Source organism: Carcharhinus amblyrhynchos, chromosome 23, assembly GCF_965287045.1.
Source record: "Carcharhinus amblyrhynchos chromosome 23, sCarAmb.v2.hapA, whole genome shotgun sequence".
Taxonomy (NCBI): domain Eukaryota; kingdom Metazoa; phylum Chordata; class Chondrichthyes; order Carcharhiniformes; family Carcharhinidae; genus Carcharhinus; species Carcharhinus amblyrhynchos.
The window spans coordinates 26,759,094-26,773,127 of NC_137346.1; the positions used below are offsets into that span (position 1 = coordinate 26,759,094).

A 14,034-nucleotide genomic window follows, 5' to 3' on the forward strand; every position below is an offset into this window, starting at 1 on the left:
GTACTGAAGTTCGGTCGGTCTAGATTTCAATAGCATTAAACCACTAAGAAGCGTTTTTAGTTTTAGGCAAGTAGATGGTGGTCATAGAAGGCAATGGGGGAATGTCCTTCAGTAATCCACTAGGTGCAAGTATTACTGCTAGGCCTCTCTAGCAATAGAAAAAAATGAAATAGTAAAAATTAAAAAATAATATTAGTAAAGAGAATTAAAAAGAGAAGAACCTTTAATGTGTTTTGGATTGTATTGAGTGCCCTGTTAACATCCTGTGATCTAGGTTTTCCTTTTTAAAAAAAATTACATATAAAAACTAGATAAACCTACATTTCCTGGTCCATAATATTACTCTAATCCATAATGAAGCAGCAATGAAAACATATTAAAAAGTAATTAATATCATCACTATGTAGCAATGAGACTGGTTACTTATTACAATCAATTATCAATTATACCCCGTAAAATAATCCTTTCAAAACAGTTAACATTTTCACCCGACTGTATTAATGGATTCTCAGTGCAAACCAGAATGGAGATCAACAGATATGCACACCTACAAGAAGTCACATAACTGTTAGCTTGGTTTAACATAAAACAAAATGTCCAATATGATGGAAAGCCAGGCAGTCAAGAATCATTTTTTTCACATATCTATATGCAGCACAATCATCCTTCACTTCATTTTTTTTTGCACCTTTACTGCTACAGTTGGCACTAAAAGGATCTGCAGCAGTCAGAAGCAAGAGACATAAAATAAAGTTAAAACGTTTGCCATGACATAAAATAATTCTAACATGTTCTGCTCCTACAGCAGATCTCAGAACAGGCAAACAACATTTCCTTCAAGAGAATGAAAGGTGAATTTTACTAGTTAGGCAGGGCCAAATGAAATGGGATGTCACACAACCCTTAGCATCACATTTTTGCTTTTAAAACTGTCCAGCAGAGGTCTCATGCCGTAACCTATTTTGCCGATTGACAGCTGGGGCTGCTCCTTCCTTGTTTGCTATGTCCACTGCTCTGTAGGTCTCATCTGAATGTCTCCAATCTGAAGCCAAAGCAGAATCAGTAGTCAATTAAATAAATCAAATACATACTTTTAAATTAGAACATAGAACATTACAGCGCAGTACAGGCCCTTCGGCCCTTGACGTTGCGCCGACCAGCGGAACCAATCTAATGACCCTCTAACCTAAACTATTCCAATGTTATCCATATGCCTATCCACTGACCATTTGAACGCCCTTAGTCATATAGTAGATTCAGGAAGCGTTCATAAAGCTTGAATAACACTAAATAGTATTTCACCTTGATGCCAATGTATAATAGGATGCCAAAATTTAAAAAAAAGGAGAGACAACAGTATGTTTGGAAATGTTGCCACAGGATTTCACAATAGTCTTTTCATTGCTGCATAGCAAAGTGTTAAGAATGGTACTCCATATTATTTGGCGGGGGTGGGGGTGTGGAATGAGAAAATGGGAGGGGGGGCGCAGAGAAATGCCCACATAAGTAGAATACGACCATGGCAAATCATCTGTGTGAGGTATGTGACAAAGGCATTTCGAGGGGCATCGGTTGAAAGCATTATGTTGCAGAATGAGGAAACTAACGGAATATGCCAATATAAATAACAAAAATGAAATTGACAAGGGGCAAGAGAAACCATCACCAACCCATTTTTTCCTGTAAGACAGATGAGAAGTCTGTACATTTAAAATGCCGCTAATAAACATTTTCTTGCAATTTTTTGAAAAACAAGTTAGATATACAACACCGAAGCAAGTCATTCAGCTCAAAAAGTCTGTGATACCCCACGAAAAAGTCTCCCTCCATTTTTCCTCACCTCATGCGCTTATCCTGTCTCGTTGCATTCTTACCACTCTCCGGATTTAAAAAGTTTTTCTGAATTCTTCATTTGATTTCTTGGTGACTATGTTTTATGGGTGGTTTCTAGCTCTGCTGTTCCCCACAACTGGAACCATTCTCTATCTTTTATATAAATCTTTCAATGTTAAAAGAACTCCAAGGTCACCCCTCAGCCTTTTCTTCGGGACAGAGATTCAAGGCTGTTCATTCTTTTCTAACAAGTATAACTTCTCAGTTCCAGTGTCATGCTTGTAAATCTCCAATGGCTCTGCATCTTTTTCATAAGATGGCAACAGAACAATTCACAATAGCCCAGATCTGGTCCAGCCAAGATGCAATATAGGTCAAGTATAACTTCTCTATTTTTCGATTCTGTCTTTCCAGAAATAATCAATGATATGAGCAGCACAGTGGTTAGCACTGCTGCCTCACAGCGCCAGGGATCAAGTTCAATTCTGGCCTCAGGTCACTGTCTGTGACCTGAGCTTGTACATTTTTCCTCACGTCTGCGTGGGTTTCCTCCAGGTGTCCCAGTTTCCTCCCCAGGTGTGCAGGTTAGATTGATTGATCATGTTAAATTGACCACAGTGTCAGGAGATTAGCAGGCAGTTACAGGGAAATAGGGCCTGGGTGAAATTGCGCTCAGTGCAGACTCGAAGGGCTGAATGGCTTCCTTCTGTACTGCAGTGATTCTATGATTCTGACTTGGCTTGCTTTTGTTATAGCCTCATTGGCCAGCATTGCAACTTTCAATGATTTATTTAGTTTGTATTCCCGGGTTGATTTTTCCTTTGTCTCAACTAGCTATTTATTTTCCAATTAATATAAGGCTGACTTATTCTACTTCCCAAAATGTGTATATTGAAATTCATCTGTCAAGCTTATTCATTTCTTTGCAAGTTATGGTTCTCAATGTTGACTATCCCTCTCAAATTGGCGTCATCCTCAAATTTAGAAATTGTATTTATGATTTGAAAGTTTAATTTGGAAATAAAAGTTATGATCACAGCACTGATCCTTATGTGATCCCACTTAATTTTGGGTTTCAATTTTACCTCTAACATCCATCTGGTCAGGAATACAGAAACAGAAGGAAGCCATGCAAGCCCTCAAGCCTTTGCCATCCTTCAATGAGATTGTGACTTATCTGCAACCGAATCCCACATACCTGCCTTTGCCCTATATCATTTAATAACTTTGGATAATATAAAATCAATCTCAGATTAAGATTAAAATCTAGTTTCAATTATGGTTTAAAACTTTTACACTCTTGGCATGCAGAAGTGTTTCCTAATTTCACTCCTGAAAGTTCTGGCTCTAATCTTTACACTACACCCAATAATCCTAGACTTCCCTATTAACAGCTTCTGTCTATTTGCTCCTCTTAATATCGCGAAAATTTCACTGATCTTGTCACAACCATCCAAATTTCAGGAAATGCAACCCATATTTGTATAATCTCTCATAATTTAACACAAGTTCAGGTTTCCTTTAAGAAGTCGAGACTGAACTCAATCCAAAGACATATGTATCCTTCTTGTGATGTCTTACCCAGAACTGCTGACAGTTCTATCCCCTTGTATTCTAGTCCACCAAATAGAAATCCAAGCATTCCATTCGCCTTTGAAGTATTCCACAGTTGCATCCTTGGCTTTTGACTTTTACGTGTTGCCTCTTGGTGACAATATATCTTGATTTTCCAATTTCTAATGACACCCAGGTCCATCACTCCACCAGCAGCACAACTTATAAAGTTTATTTATTAGTGTCACAAGTAGGCTTACATTAACACTGCAATGAAGTTACTGTGAAAATCCCCTAGCTGCCACAGTCCAGCGCCAGTTTGCGTGCATTAAGGGAGTATTTAACGCGGCCAATGCACTTAACCAGCACGTCATTTGGACCGTGGGAGGAAACTGGCGCAGCCAGGGGAAACCTACACAGACAGAAGAGAATGCAGAGAATCCGCACAAATAATGACCCAAGCTGGAAATCGAACCTGGGTCTCTGGCACTGTGAGGCAGCAGTGCTAACCACTGTATCACCATGCCACATTGCACCATTTTGCCTTTTTAATATCATGGAACTATAACATTCCTCAACAGAGCACTGAAAACATCAAATTTCTACGTAGGTCTTATTTCAGGCTCAATATTCTAGCCTCAAAGGTTTATGCTCTGTTCCCACTGAACTGCATTGGCTCCCTGTCCTTCAACCCAAATTTGACTGCTTCATCTTCATTTACAAATCAACCAAAGTCTCACTCCAATTGCCTCTAACATCCTTTTGGACATCATTTCAAGCTTCCAACCCTGGCCTCCCTTGCTGCCCTGCTCCTTGCTTTATCATCTGTAGCAATCCTCAGCTGCATCAGCACTATTCTTCAAGCTTCCTTTTCTTTCAGTTTTAAAATTCTGCTCTAAACCTATCCATTCAACCATATTTTCAGTCATTTTGCCAAATTTCTAAAATGGATCCGCATGGGCTTCTCCCGTGAATCATCTCGAGGCATTTTGTACATTAAGTGCTCCTGCATTGCTGTTTACAAAAAGATGGATGGAAGGATTGAGATAAACAAGAAATCATTAAAACTCAAGTTATGGAGTGGAATATCCACAAGTACACGGTGATGAACTATTACTTGCCTGAACATGAAGGGGCGCACTCAAGATGTAAACAACAGCACTGGCCAAATCCTCTGCCTTCAGACACTAAGAAAAAGAATGCAGGTTATCAAATAGATATGCAACAAGGTATAAGACAAAAGTACAGTTAATATTGAGTATTATTTGTACTGTGTCAAGAGTGCAAGTATCTTTTGAAGGAAAAGTGAACAAAATTTAGTGGCAGGTGGAGGTACAGGGCTCAGAGGATCAGCAGAGCAAGTTTTGGATTGTTCTGGCAAAATGGTTAGCCCAGACCTGATAGATTACAGTAGAAAAAGAGGCTGTTTAAAGTTTAATAATCCTTAGTTTTTTTGGATCTGTCTCTGATAATTTTGCTTAATATGAAATGCGCAAGCCTTCTGATTGACAGGAAATTGCAAAATATTTTACAAATGGTTCCCGTTTAACAAATAAAAGTTCTCTTGTATTACAAAGCTAGGGAAAGACACAATCCCTTAATGTGGGCCAGATATAGGTTCCAGATTCAAACACTACTTGGATCTTAAATCACAATCATTTTAGCTCTCAGATTCATTGCTAGTTGGAATGCTTTGTAGATGGAGGTATTTTCTGAACTTAAGAAAACAAGCAGACATAGCACTAGGCAATTTCTTACAGCAATGTTGAGGACTTGCTTACCTTTCTGAGGAACATTTTGAAACAGCAGGCAGAATCCTCAGATTATCAGTTATAATACCAAGAGCTTTTATTATTTCATTATATGAAATTAACAAATAGTAAAACTCTACCCACAAGAAGAGTACTGAAATATGAATTGCTCAAATTGAAATATGTACCACAAGTGAAGAAGACAATTCACTTAGTTACTGCAAATTCACCCTTTTACTTCTAACACAAAGTCCAAAATCAGATCAGATCAAGTTTCAGTCACTTTAGTTTCTCATCTTAAGATCAATTAAAGAGTTGAAAGCTGCCTTAATATACTTGGGCCGTAACTTTAAACTGGCATCAAAAAGAGATGGCCCACAGGAATTAAAAAAATTAAATGTGCACTTACCTGCTCTTGAAAACAAAGCTGAAACATCTAAATCGCTGGAGCTGCTTGGGCCTGCATTGAAAGAGTCCTTGCAGGCCCCAGCGCAATCCAGCTTTGGCAGATTCAAGGAGGCCACTTTTATTATTGCCCTGGTTGTCATTAAGCAGTTATGTTTGAAGGGCCCAGAGAAATTGAAAGGAAAGTCGGCAGACATTTCTGATACCCCAGCCGTTTTTCTAAAATCTCTTAATCAATACCATTGAAACTTAGCAGCAGCAACTATACTTGAAAAGTGATTTGCTGCCTGAAAAGCACTTTCAGGCATAGAGGATATGGAAAATGTTATATAAATGCAAACTGGTTCTTCTTTTATAATTAATGGCCACTGCTGGCAAAAGCATAGAGAGAATTAGAATAATGCCTGATGCTGATGATAATGCCGAATCCTCTAATGCCTGGAATGTACTGTCAAGGCCCATTTGAAGAATGGTCAACTGAACAACATGGTCTTTGAAACCATAGTTCAGCTCAAGTCAGGGCCTCAAGGAGAGACAGGTACTGTTATATTAGATTATTTGGCCAGTATTACCAACAAGATAAAGGATGAAGTGGTGCCAGAATGTGGGTTTTGAACCAACTTGACGCAGATTTATTTAAGAGCTGTTGCCAGATTGAAGTCCAACATGGGAGAGATAAAAACCCGTGAATAACGTGGTGATATCATAGTCTGTCACATGACTAATCATACAAATGCACTGCTTTACAATTCATAACGTCCCTCTCTATTTCAGTAGTATGACAATAAACGTTTACACATTAATGATTCCCATTACAAATATCGGTTACGTTGTCAAGTATTATCTACGTATGTAGAACTAATAGCAGTGTCTTTTTGGTGAGCGTCGATTTCCTTTTGCCAAGATAAGATGTTCCGGAGTCTAATCTTTGACCTCCTTGGGAGCTTGTTACTCACGAAAATCAGACACTTCATCTTGTGAAGCTGCTTCAATATCAGCTTCCAGAGATGTTGGTTGTTCTATTAGAGTAGAACCTGAACTTAGTTCTACAGAAACCCTTGATTCGGGAATTTCACGACTATGTGTGTCTGACACAAGTCTCTCTGACACTCCGCTTTTTAAGCAGGGGTTTGATCCATATGTCTCAGCCTTATTCTCGTCATAAGTTGCACTGTATAAGAAAGTAGGCTTGTCTTAGCTAGAAAGGTTGCAGGTACCCACCTCACTCAGTAGATTGTCACTAAAACTCTTTCTCCTTGTTTAAACCTCCTCAATTTTGATGTTTGTTGATGGTGAGTAACTTGTGCTTGTTGTTCTGCTATTGTAGTGTCAGGTGGTGTGAGTAGATGAAATTTAGTTCTGCTTCTTTCTCAGGAACAACACTGCCAGTGAATTGTGTGTGGTGGCACAGGTCGTGTTCCAATCAGGCATGAGAAAGTTGTTATACTCCTGGGATAACAAACTTTCACCTTTTGATGCTTTGATGGCATGTCTCAGTGACTATAATAGCCTCTCCAGCAACCCATTAGTGGATGAATGAAATGGGGCGATTCTTATGTGTTCTTATTGTCCAAGGTAATCCACAAATTCCTGGGAATGTGAATTGCTACCCATTATCATTGACTAGTTGTTCTGGCCATCCAAATCTTGCGAACAACTCATCCAACTCCTCTTTGATTCATATTGCGGTTATACTTCTCCAGGCATTTTCACTGTTTCCCCTAAGTTTTGAACATGTTCCTGTTCAGTTTTGCCTGTGATTAGAATGTCGTCCAAATAACATGGACAGTGTTGAGGCCATAAGATTTAATAATTGATTTCTGGAATACAGCCAGTGCCGATGTTATTCTGAATGAAAGGCACTTATCGGAACAATCCCTTGTGGGTAACAATCATTAGCAGTGGTTGCAACTCATTGCCACCCTCATCTGCAGGTATACTTGAGACAAGTCTATCTAACTGAACTGCTGACCATCAGCCAGTCCAGCAATTAGTCCTTGATTAGTGGCACACAGTACTGAACTTACTGTCATCTTGAAGGTCCCACAGATATGTACAAAACCATCAAATTTAATATCTGGGATGATTAGGGTTTCCTAATCACTCATTCTTATGGGTTCAAGATTCTCAGAAGTCACTAATAATTACTGAGAATAATAAAATGTTAATAATTATTGAGAATCCTTGACAAATTTTGACTATTCTTGAGCTACTTCCATTGGTTTAATTGCACAAGGTACAGTTCTTGTCTTGAAGTTTCTAGGGTTGCTATGAGGTTTGATCTCGAGCTTTGCCTCCACTCAGTCATGTATCCTGGATATTTTTGTACATTTTCCTATACTTCCAGAAGCTTTGACAGTGTGTTCTTGCTGTCAATCAATTGGTTAACACCTTCCCAGTTAAGCTTGATTGTGCATAACCATGCTCTTCCAAGGAGTGCAGGAATACTTCTATTTACTACTTGCAGAGAAAATTCTACTGATTGACTTTCTACTTGAATCATGATACATATCTTCAGTGGAAGTAGCTTCTTGGTATCAGTTCACAGGATTATGTTTGAAGCTAAGTATTTAAGCTTCTGATCGTTTATGATTTCTGGGAGCAGTGATATAACAGCTCCCATATTTACTTCCATCTTTACTTCTTGTCCATTTAACTTTGGATAAACCCAGAACTTTGGATATGCCCTTTCATGGATGAGATACACTAGTTTAAGTTCTTGGATCTTGCCTTGTCTGTTATCAGCTTAGAATTTTTCAAGCTCAGCCATTTTGTAGGCCCCTTTTTAAGATCACAACACGTTGTTACATTTGCACAGCTTTGCGGTTGGACAAGACTGTCATGTTCAATACACCTTAGTCGCATGGCCTTTCTTGCCACAGCTTCTATATTTATTTTCTCTACTCCTACATTCATGTGGAATTTGCCCCACCTGAGTATATCTGTGACACGTTTGCATTTTAGGAGATTTCTTCTTGTCCAATTTGGAAAGCTTCTTTTATGGCAAATCCCATACACACCTCAATTTCAACAGCAAGGTCTTAGTGTTAAAGAGCTCTCGTTGAGCTCTTTAACACGAGTTAGTGAATTGCTTCACTAACCTTCTCAGCGTTGCAACGAATTTCAACATATTTTTCCCTCCTTTCTGGCTCTGTCAATGAAATCTGATTCTCAGTAATTATAAATACTTTATTCTCAATAACTATTAGTGACTGAGAATCTAGGTCAGTTCCTCATCAGTCTTTTCACTATGGACAAGACTCTGTCAAGATTTTATGTCCTATTGTGCTTAGGAACTACTTTCAGTTCATCCAGTATCTTGTTCGCAGCCAAATAACATTTAAATTTCTCTTATGCTTTACATATTTTCCTCAAAAGGTCTCTACGGTGCCACCTTTGCCCACCACTGCAATTACTGGTTATTAAATTGTAGTACTGACTTCCTCTCCCCTTATTAATTTGTTATTTTTTGGTTTATTTTTAAAGTTGGATCTGTGGTTTGATTTTTTTTTCAAACTACTGCTTAGTCAGCAATCAATCTGCTTTTTACTAAGTGAAAAAAGCTTTACTTGTAATTCTTCTTTCATTATTATTCTCTCTTTGGAGTAGTAGCTCCCTTTAAGAGTATTGGAATTCTCTCTCTTTGAGGATGTCCACTGCTGCAGCCTGCCATTTGCAAAGTCGCCACTGCCTGGAAGTTTACCCAGTTTCAAAACAGTAAATAAACATTTTCTTTCACCCTACTTATGCTTTTTTCAATTACTGTCCAGTTCATATTCATGGAACACACAAGGAGCTATGATTTCCTGGCTCCCCAATGTTGCATTTGGGAGATACAAGATGTGGTGGGAAGTTCCCAAGCAAGACATTACCCAGAAATTGTTCAGAAAGGCCAACTTCCCTCGGATAATTGTGCTGGGCATCATTTAAATCGCTAACCTCGGATGGTTCTGCCAGTATTACACTCAGTTACTCTGAAAGAGTTGGAAGGGAAAAAAGCCTTTCTAACTTTACAGTAACTATTTTAAAGACCAAGTCCAAGCTCCATGCTGCACAAACACCAGCAACCCCCACCTCCCCCATCACAATATTACCAGTATCCTCAGGATCCCTCCCCGGGTTAACTCACACCATGAATGGGGCAGCACGGTGGCACATTGGTTAACACTGCTGACTCACAGCACCAGGGTCCCCGGTTCAATTCTGGCCTCGGGTCACTGTCTGCATGGAGTTTGCACTCTCTCATGTGTGTATGTGTTTCCTCCAGATGCTCCATTTTGATCCCACGGTCCAAAGATGTGCGGGTTAGGTTGATTAGCCATGCTAAATTGACCCTAATGTCAGGGAGATTAGCAGGGTTAAGTGTGTGGGGTTGCGTGAATAGGTCCTGGGTGGGATTGTGGTCAGTGCAGAGTTGATGAGCCAAATGGCCTCCATCAGTAGGGATTCTATGATTCTATGTATCAATGTCTAAACATCCCCCTTTTAGGCCTCAAACACTTGCAAAAAAATGACCAGTGAGTTAACAATAAAAACATAACAGGAATTTACTTGTACAACAGCTTAGCTTCCATACCTTAAGGTTCTCGTACGTTGCTGCAGCCTTTTCTGGGTCACTGTTAAAAAGCCTAAATGCAAATTCTGTTTCCACCAATCCTGGAGATACAGACTGTAATGGACGCAGAATCAAATTAATACAAAAACATTGATGTGCATTTAAATAGTACCTATAATGAAATGAAACATCTCCAGATGCTTATCAGGAACATAATCAAAGAAAACATTAATAATACAGAAATCAGATAGGCCAGACAGACAGAGCACCCAGCATTTGTTTGTTAGTTCATTCCCTTACTGTAAACTGCAACAGGCACTTAAGGTCAGAAAAGGTTACCAAATTTTCCCAGAGTTGACAAACAGAAGTTCTCTTGCACACTTGACCATAAAAAACACAGCTACGTCACACAACTGGAGGGCTCACCACCTGTACATATTGTGCACTGACTACTCATGGCAACAAGGCCCTGATATTACTAGGTAAACGGAGAGGGAACATGTGAGATGGAAAACTCAAACATGGGTTTCCCTGTCTTCCTGTTCAAATCACCAGCACGAAGCATCTTAAATTTTTGTGCGAGGTTTATCCTTCATAACCTGCCTGATTGACAGGCCAACTGGCCGTCAGGCAGGAAAGTCTGCAGTACCAGGCCACAGCCGAGGAGGAGAGAGAGTTGTAGTTCAGTGTGGCATGGTTACGTAGTTGAGGAAAAAAAGTCAAAGATCCCAGGCAGGGAGGGGCCAGAGAAGAGAGACCAGGACTGGGGTGAGGAGGAAACTAAATAAGAGTGTTCAGGGATTACGGGTGCAGAGCCAGAGAAAAGAAAGAGATCATTGTCCTGGGGGTATGGTGTGCAGGTGGGGGTGGTCTGTAGAGATGGATTATAGGCTAGATCAACCAAAGTGAGGGAATTGATACATTTGCAGAAAAGCCTCCTGCTCCTCCCAGATCCAACGCTACACTGTGAATGCAACATCGGATGGATCAGCGCGTCTGTCTCCATTTATTAGCTGGGTTTTATGAGCCCCAGATAACCTGATGAAAATGGATTTTAAAAACTGTAAAAACCTGTAAAATGTCAGCCCCCTGTCTTCTTAAAAGCCTTTACAGGCTGAACTACCTTCACAGTAGATTGGTCCTGCCCCACATCTCCCATCCCCACTTAAATTGGAAAAGATTGGGCTATAAATATATTTCATTCTTCACCCACACACAATACCCCTGCTCTTGGGGGTTAAACACAACTCCCTCCCATAACTTCAGGGCCTGAAATACAGATTGGAATTGATCATTTCTTCATGAGTATTTCAAGAACATAAATGACAGGAGGAGAAGATCTGTTCTGCAATCAGTGTAATCATAGCGATCTTGCTTTTTAAATTACTTTCATCCCGAGTTCTTCAAAAGAACATGAAGGAAGAGAATGATTTAAAATGTCTAATATTACCGAGGATAATTTACAGACTAATGGATAACTAAATGGCCACCACGTACAGGCTTCAAACAATTGGAAAGCGCATGGCACATGTTGAGTTGCATAGTATTTTGTTAAAGAGACCAGGGAGGGTCCTAGATTCAGCCCATAATTTCCTAACCAATCACTGGGTTAAGTTTGACAAGGGTCTTCCTCTTTCATTATAATTCATGCAGTTCTTACCGTAGCTCTTATATGTGTCTTGGCTTCTCGGAGCTCTTGTCTTAAACCCTCGGTCAGGGCAGTTACTGCAAACTTTGTAGCTGAGTAGAAATGGGTGGCTGAGCCTGGGGCCACTCGGTGACCACTCATACTAAAATGGCAGAAGAGGGGAAAGAAATGGAGTCATGTCTACTACAGGACGTAAAATGCCAAATAAAGCTTATAGACAGGACCTGGAGAAATGCAGAACCTACACAAGTCAGTTGCATTAACATGGATTTATTTCATGGAAAGTAAGGTGTTCAAATGAGAATAGGCACAATTACATTTACAAAACAAAACTACTGTTGAAAGAGCATCTTCAGACAGGCTATTTCCTTTATTATTGAACTGTCTTTCTAAAAGTTTGAGAGAATAAAGGCGGGGAGGGGGGGGGCAGCAAAAATCACGTGCTACAGAACAGGCCACATGCCTTTGCAGGAATGGAGCCCAAAATCATCTCTTTTTTGGATGTTTAACAAATTAGAAAACTAATAGTAGCAAACATAGCCCAAGTAAAGCATGATGCAGCAACACCTTGTGGATAACTTGCAAGAGCGATATGGAATTGACAGCAACACCACCACAAGGCAAGTTTGTGCAGATTTTAATCAAGACTTTTTCAGCATTCACTTACGCAGAACAGTCTCCAGAGATTGATAAAAGATAGGTCATGGTTTTGATAAGAATTGTCACCAACTATTAAATTGGCACCAATATTTCTAGGCACTAAATTATAACATTTTCTATATAAGCATCTCACAGTGGGTTGCTCCCTCACAGGAAGTACAGTTTAAACACTTGATGATGTGTGAGTTTAATAGTGGTAAAGTGGACATGTGATATAAATATTTAAACTACGTGCTGCCTCGAAATTACCAAACACCAATTGCGATGTTGCAGAGATTTATGTAGAAGACAAATTGCTTTGAAAAAGACAAATGACAGTCCCATTTTGGCACACAAACTCAGCTTCTCTTGCCAATGTTCATTGCTGGAGTGACAGATTTTAGCTCATAGGTTTTGTACACAAATAGACTCCAGTTGTTCTTAAATTCTTCATTTAAATATATCACAAAATGGTTACAGCACAGAAAGAGGCTATTCGACCCAACATAACTGCACTGGCTCTCCGAATGTGCAATTCAAAAGGAGGCAGGATTCGTTCAAGACTCTGACCCTCATGACAATACTCAACATTATATCAGGACAGTTTGATGTATGAACACCACAAAAACGTGGCACTCTTGTTGGAGGCAGAAGGAAGAAGCGGCTCACAGTACTCCCAAGAATCACAAAAAAGGAAGCTGAGACTTGAGGGTTAATTGCATTAACAGTTTAAAAAGTAACAAAAGCTCTTCTAATATCTGCCTTGAAATGTAATAATTCACAGCATGGATTTTGCTCTTTGCTATTGTATAATGTCAGACTTTAAAACAAAACAGCACCTTGACGCTTCAACGGCAGCTGACCTTCCCCATTGCGCAAAACCATTTCATTTTATTGCCCATTGCCACAGGTCTGGAAATACCTTCTGCAATAAATCACCAAGTAACAATCCAGGTACATTAGGTACACACACATTCATCTTGGAAGGTCAGAAGAATGTCACACTCGCAATGCTCCATTACCACAAAATTATTATTCATTTCCGTCTTTCAACATAGAGATCTGAAGTCAAACTAATAATAAACTAACAACTCAATTTTTTTAAGAGTCAACAAGAAGATTATCATTCACAGATAAAGGAAGTGATACTTTTTTTTTTAAACATATAGTTGAGGAAAACTAGTAAGTGAATCGATTGCGATTTTGCTTTGCTCAATCAGCCTCTGCATTTAATTATTTAAAATCTTTTTATTCTCTACAATGAAATGCAGCAACAAGAACAACTGTATTTATATAGCACCTTTAACATTGCAAATTGTCCCAAGCTGCTTTACATGAACATTTTCACACAGAAGAATTTTATGCCAAGCTACAAAAGGAGATATTAGGGCAGATTTGATCATACAGTAGGTTTTAAGGACTGGTTTGGGGGGGAGAGGGCGCGCGCGAGGGGGGAGGGGAGGGCGCGCGCGAGGGGGGAGGGGAGGGCGCGCGCGAGGGGGGAGGGGAGGGCGCGCGCGAGGGGGGAGGGGAGGGCGCGCGCGAGGGGGGAGGGGAGGCGCGCGCGAGGGGGGAGGGGAGGGCGCGCGCGAGGGGGGAGGGGAGGGCGCGCGCGAGGGGGGAGGGGAGGGCGCGCGCGAGGGGGGAGG

At 40.1% G+C, this 14,034-nt stretch overlaps 1 protein-coding gene across 1 annotated transcript in view; it reads right to left on the minus strand.

Moving 5' to 3' along the window:
- Positions 1–205: 205 nt before the first annotated feature.
- dhrs11a (dehydrogenase/reductase 11a) overlaps positions 206–14,034 on the minus strand; it is a 95,632-nt gene continuing 81,803 nt past the window's right edge. Inside the window, exons 4-7 of the mRNA XM_080211057.1 lie at positions 11,759–11,888; positions 10,120–10,212; positions 4,509–4,574; positions 206–1,042 (exon numbers count right to left, since the gene is read on the minus strand). Coding sequence (XP_080067183.1) covers positions 1,001–1,042; positions 4,509–4,574; positions 10,120–10,212; positions 11,759–11,888 — 331 coding nt within the window. The 3' untranslated portion in view covers positions 206–1,000. The remainder of the gene's footprint in view (positions 1,043–4,508; positions 4,575–10,119; positions 10,213–11,758; positions 11,889–14,034) is intronic.